Genomic DNA, 6027 nt, shown 5'->3' on the forward strand with positions numbered 1-6027 from the left:
TGTCAGACACAGAAAGAGAAATATCACATGTTCTCACTTATTTGTGGGAGCTAAAAACAAACAAACAAACAAACAAACAAACACACAATAAAACTGGGGGGGGCAGGGAAGAAGACATAACAATTACAATTCCCTGAAATTGATACAACAAGCATACAGAGAAGACATTGTTAGGAGGGAGGGGGGAGAGAGGGGTGAGAGGGAGGTTTCGGTAATTGGCTACAATAATCAACCACATCGTATATTGACAAAATAAAATAAAATATTAAAAAAATAGTTATTTCTCATTACCCACTGCTTCCTTTATTGACATATATTTTGAGTACATCTATGCTATAGCATGATTCTATGATTCTGTAAAATACACAAATATCAATTTATAAAATGATTTGTTTAACTAGAATTAAACTATCATTATTAATTCTTTCTTCCCTAAGTGTAACTTGTTTCTGTATTCATTTCACATATCATTTTCCTCTTGATTGTTGGATTCATTAACAAAATCAGCTAAAGAGAAAAAAAGGGAGGCTTTATTTTACAGAAGAGAAACAATCAGCAGATTGGGGACAATGCATTCCAGGGAAAACTGAAAATATGATCTCTAAGAAGGGAGAAAAGAACTGTTTTTTAAGGCCTTGCAGGGTTAGCTTTATATACATATTCAATGGGGTGGAGGAATTCTATGAATATTTATGAGGGAAGTTATGCACTTGCACAGTCAGTAAACTTACGTATAACATATGTCCCGTGCTTACTTTGGGGTGGAGATTTAGTATTAAAATGAGGTGGAATTCATCTCTGACATCAAGAGGTTACTATAGGGTACAGAAGGCACCTAGTGCCCAGTCTCTTTGATCTGGCCAGAGTTAGTTTGGACTTTCAACTCTTATAAGGAGAGGAATATCTGTAAGGCCAATTCTCTGTACAAATGGAACTGTAGTGGGGCCACCAAGAATGAGGGGAGGTCCATTGACTGAAGCCAGGTGGACTGTTGAAAGCTAGAATAGAAATTTTCCAGCTGCAGTTGATTTGATGTTATCTTCCAGTAGCTGATTACTGCTTGATTACAGGAGAGAGAAGCCTCATGACAGTTAGTAACACACACATGTATATTGTAAGTGTGGGAATAGGTGTTTAATCTCTCATCCCACTATGGCTGTTTGGTTCTGTTTAGTAGTTTTTCAGAGTGTCTTTTTGTAGCTACAGAGAGCCCATCTTTGTCTGTCTATTGAAAGTATGTGTTAGTAGATTTGCAGTAATAAATAATTTATGGTAATTCTTTTCCTCCCACTGTTGATTCTACTAAACAATGAGATGCTTGTCACAATGAATCTGATTATCAGCTTGGATTTCAAATTCCCATATTTGTAGAATCTCTCTTCCAAATGAAGTTAAAGGAAAGACTGAAAAATCAGATTTTACCTGTGAATGACTCACACATATATACACAGCACACACAGTCTCCAAAACATCCCAAATTACTCTCCACCCCCCAAGCTGAAATAAACTTTTTCTCAAAGCTTAGAGCTTAGAGCCCTGTAGTGTTTAAATAAGCCTGGCATTAAAGCAGCTAACTCAACAGTTTTCCTATTGTTCAAAGCCTTGCCATTTATTCAGAACACTTTGGATTCAAGTCACCCTTATTTAGGGTCCATAGATGTAAATTTGGGAGGGCAGTATATATAAAGTTTATTGATCATTGATTACAGCAATTTAATTTGTAAATCTCTCACCAAAAAAAGAAAACTTTTTTCTGTAATTTAATTTCTTTACCTGTCACAGGATGGATTTGGCCTGATAGTCAAATTTTATAATTTATTAATACATACTATTCTATTCTGTTGATGGCTGTACAGAACAATATCCCAGAATTCACAAAAAAGGAGGCTTTTTCTTACTGAACTAAATTTGGAGAAAGATTGGAGATGATGGTTATTTACCTACTAAAGAAGGCAGTTTATTTAAAACAAACAAACAAACAAACAAACAAAAAACCATTGAAATGAAAAATAAAAGGGCTCTATCTTACTTTTTTTGTTTGCCTTATCTGGGATTCATATTTGAAAGAAAAATTTGTCATTTTAATTTTTTAGACAAACAAATCCATATTACTTATTGCTCATTTATATCACTTTTTCTTCTCATATAACACTTATGCATTCTGCTTTTCACATTTGTACCTTCAAATATATGAATTCAACTATAGTCTTTCTTTCTTTAGTTCATCTCTACTGGTTTAACACACAATTCTTTCCATTCATTGTATATAAAAAGCTTCCAGGTACCCTTCTATTCTCTCTTTCTCTTTCAGTGCTTTACAGTCTACAGGCTTTGCAGACAGATGTGATTCTGCTACAAAAATTTGAATTATTAGGTTTTTAAAAGATGTCTTCTATTCTTTCCAAAACGAGAGACACCCTGTGTTGCACAAGTATAAAAAAGGAAGTGGATGTGAATTGAGTATTTAAAATATCATGATTTAACTAGCTAGGTTGTAATGGCCAACTCATGTTTAAGGTAAGAGTAGTGTGTTGATTTTATATGTACTGAATTTTTTTTTTCTGTTAAGGGAATTTGTAAGTAAGACATGTCTTAAGATTTCTAAATTACCTTTACCTGTTGTATTAATACATTTCTGTTGCTCATGACAGAATACTTGAAACTGGCTAATTTGTTGGGAAGTCCAGGGAACATATCTGGCGAATACCCTGAAACAAGAGAGAGCTGACCTGCTCACTTGCTCTCCTTATAAAGCCATCATAACCACACCCTGACCACCCATTAAACCATCAATGGATTAATTCATACTGGAGATTATAGTCCTAACAATCTCATCACCACTTAAAGGCCCCACCTCTAAATTAACATAATAGGATTTCCCACCCTCTTAACACTGTTACAATACAGATCAAAATTCCAATACATTAATCTTTGGGGGACACTTTTGACACATAGCACCTGCTAACAAAAATAAAGTATTTTACATGTGTATTTTAATGATATTTTAAAATTGTTTCCAATTTTTAGCCTCACCCTGTGATCCCACTTTTTTTCTGGGCTGTGCTACTTGCAATGTGATCTGCTCCATTGTGCTCCAGAATCGTTTTGATTATAAAGATCAGAATTTTCTAAACTTGATGGAAAAAATCAGTGAAAATCACAGGTATCTGAGCTCTCCATGGATGCAGGTAAGATCAAGATCTTTTCTTTTGGCACTTATGATCTTTTTCGTGATGAATCCAAAATTCTACATACACATGAAAACCACTGTGAAACCCTTGCTATAGATACCATGGTCTTGCCCAGAGCATCATGGAATACCTACCTGGCAAAAATGGCTCAGTCCTTTATTTTACACACAGGAAAAGAATGCCCAAATATGGGGCTGGCTTTCATGCCAGTTAACTCCCTGACAAGTGTGGTTTTTCTACTAAACACCAAAGCTGTTTCTATAGAGTACTTTGTTAACTTTCCAAGAAAGCCCATGTCATTCAATGGACATCCAGTCCCTTTTTGGAGGCCTCCATTACTCACAAAGCTTGTGCTACAATGAACATTTAGCGACCTCTTTGTCACATTACTTGGCAGAAATATCCTGATTTAGGAAGAGAATATCTCCTTCAAGGAGGGAGAATATTGGAGACCATAGAAGCTTCCAGTAAACACTGAGTAGGGTAGGGGCGTTTTATGCTTCAGCTGGGATCCTAGCCGACAACGTTACTGGGTTAGGAATGACAAAAAGATTGGTTTTATGTGCATGAACCATAAAAAAATCTTGATTTTGCCTTGTGCTGGATTGGTATGTCCTTTGCTCTGCCTCAATAATGATTATGTGATCTTGGAGAAGTCACTTAACTGCTCTGGTACACAGTTGGTTTTCAAGTTATTTTCTATACCCTTCCAATTCTAAAATACTATTTCCATTTCTGAGGCTGCCTGATAGAAATTAAAAATTTTGGGGTGAGTTTTGTGCTTTAATTCAGTTTCCCCAAACTCCCCTAACCTCTGTTGTCATCTACAAAAAAAGTGAATCATAGTAACTCATGCCATCTTATATTTCAAGGTTGTAGGGAAGAATGAATGTATAAACTGAGAGAATTCTTATAAAGATGCTTTTATACTATAAAAATTATGTCTGAGTCTGGGAAATGATTATGGTCTTTGATCCTCTGGTCATAATTTTCTCCCTCAAATTTTTTTTACTAGCATAGAGAATGACTATATCTGTACAATGAAAATTTCCCCTTCAAGATGGATGCCTTATTCTATTCATATTTGTAGATATAATTTCTAATCAAGGTTTGATACTTTGATATATGTATGTGTCTGTGTGTAGGTAGATATTTATTAAATGTTTTCTATTTACTAAATTATCATTTTCTCCCTTAGATCTGCAATAATTTCCCTTTTCTCATCAATTATTTCCCGTGGATTACAAACAAATTCTTTAAAAATTTGGTGTATATGAAAAATTATATTTTGGAGAAAGTAAAAGAACACCAAGAATCACTCGATGTTCACAATCCTCGGGACTTCATTGATTGTTTCCTGACCAAGATGGAGCAGGTAAAATGTCAACAACAGTTCAGTCATTCAATTGTTTGTGCATTTTGTGGTTCATTGAATAGTTTTGTATTTACTCGGGATGTTTAAATGGTCAAGTCAGTAATATTTGACAGGCATTTTAAGTACCTATTGTGTGCATGAACCTGCACTAAGCATCACGGAAAATATAAAATTAAATTGTTAAATAATTGCAATACTTTGATCCTGTTATTTAGAAAAAAATTATCAACTTTAGGAGAAACAGAATGCACACTGTAGGTGACATGGAAATGATTACAAACAAGTTAGAAAATACAAAATGTCCTGCCATAATAAAAGATGGACAATATACACTGTAAGGGAGAATGAAAAAAAATGTTTTAACCTACGTGGGCTTCCAGCAGGTCCTGCAGATTGAAAAGATTTGTGTTGAGGGACAGGGGAATAAAATGCTCAACATCACTAGTCATCAGGGAAATACAAATCAAAACCACATTGAGATCGCATCTCACCCCACCTAGATTGGCTATTATCAAAAGGACAGAATAGCATGCTGGTGAGGAAGTGGAGATAAGGGAATTCTTCTACACTGTTGGCAGGACTGTAAATTAGTAAGATTGTTTTAAATTCTTTTTAATCGTTTTGGGAGAATTCAACAGTGAAGTCATTTTGTTCTGGATCTTTCTTTTTTGAACATTTTGATTCCTAATTGAATATCTTTGTTTGTTGTAAGTGTGTTCACATTTTTTATTTCTTCTGAGTCAGTTTAATAATTTATGTGTGTATAGGGAATTTTTTATTTATCTAGATTATCTAATTTGTTGATGTATAATTATTTATAGTATTCTCTTATAATGATTTTTATTTCCGTAACACCAGTTGTAATGCCACTGCTTTTATTTCTGATTTAAGTTATCTCTGTCTTTTCTCTTTCTTTTTATTTAGTCAGTGTAGCTTGTGGTTTGACACTTTTATTGATCTTTTCAAAGAACCAGTATTTGGTTTTATTTACTATTTTATTGTATTTATGTTCTCTGGTATTTGTCCTTCTGTACTTGGATATTTTCACTTGACATAATGTCCTGTAAGTTTATCTATGTTGTTGCAAGTGACAGAATTTTATTATATTTTATGGCTGAATCATATTCCATTATGTACGTGTACCACATTTTCTTTACACATTCATCCAGTGATATGCTCTCAATCTGTTTCTGTATCTTGACTGTTGGGAACAGTGCTGCAATAAACATGGGAGTGCAGATATCTCTTTGTCATGTTGATTTCATTTCATTTAGATGTACACTCAGCAGTGGAATTGTTGGATAATATGGTCATTCTATTTTTATTTATTTATTTATTTATTTATTTTTTTTTGTCTTTTATCCTTTTTTCCGTGTCCGGCAATGGATCGCAACCCTCAGTGTTGCCCCCGTACCGGACCGGGGACCGGCAATGGGATCGCAACCCTCGGTGTTGCTCCCG

General features: G+C 34.5%; 1 protein-coding gene across 1 annotated transcript in view; it reads left to right on the forward strand.

Annotated features, from left to right (window-relative positions):
• LOC103609510 (cytochrome P450 2C19-like) overlaps window positions 1-6027 on the forward strand; it is a 44198-nt gene that overhangs the window by 20256 nt on the left and 17915 nt on the right. Inside the window, exons 4-5 of the mRNA XM_008593817.1 lie at window positions 3028-3188; window positions 4390-4566. Coding sequence (XP_008592039.1) covers window positions 3028-3188; window positions 4390-4566 — 338 coding nt within the window. The remainder of the gene's footprint in view (window positions 1-3027; window positions 3189-4389; window positions 4567-6027) is intronic.

The sequence above is a fragment of the Galeopterus variegatus genome, unplaced genomic scaffold, assembly GCF_000696425.1.
Source record: "Galeopterus variegatus unplaced genomic scaffold, G_variegatus-3.0.2 Scaffold9701, whole genome shotgun sequence".
Taxonomy (NCBI): Eukaryota; Metazoa; Chordata; class Mammalia; order Dermoptera; family Cynocephalidae; genus Galeopterus; species Galeopterus variegatus.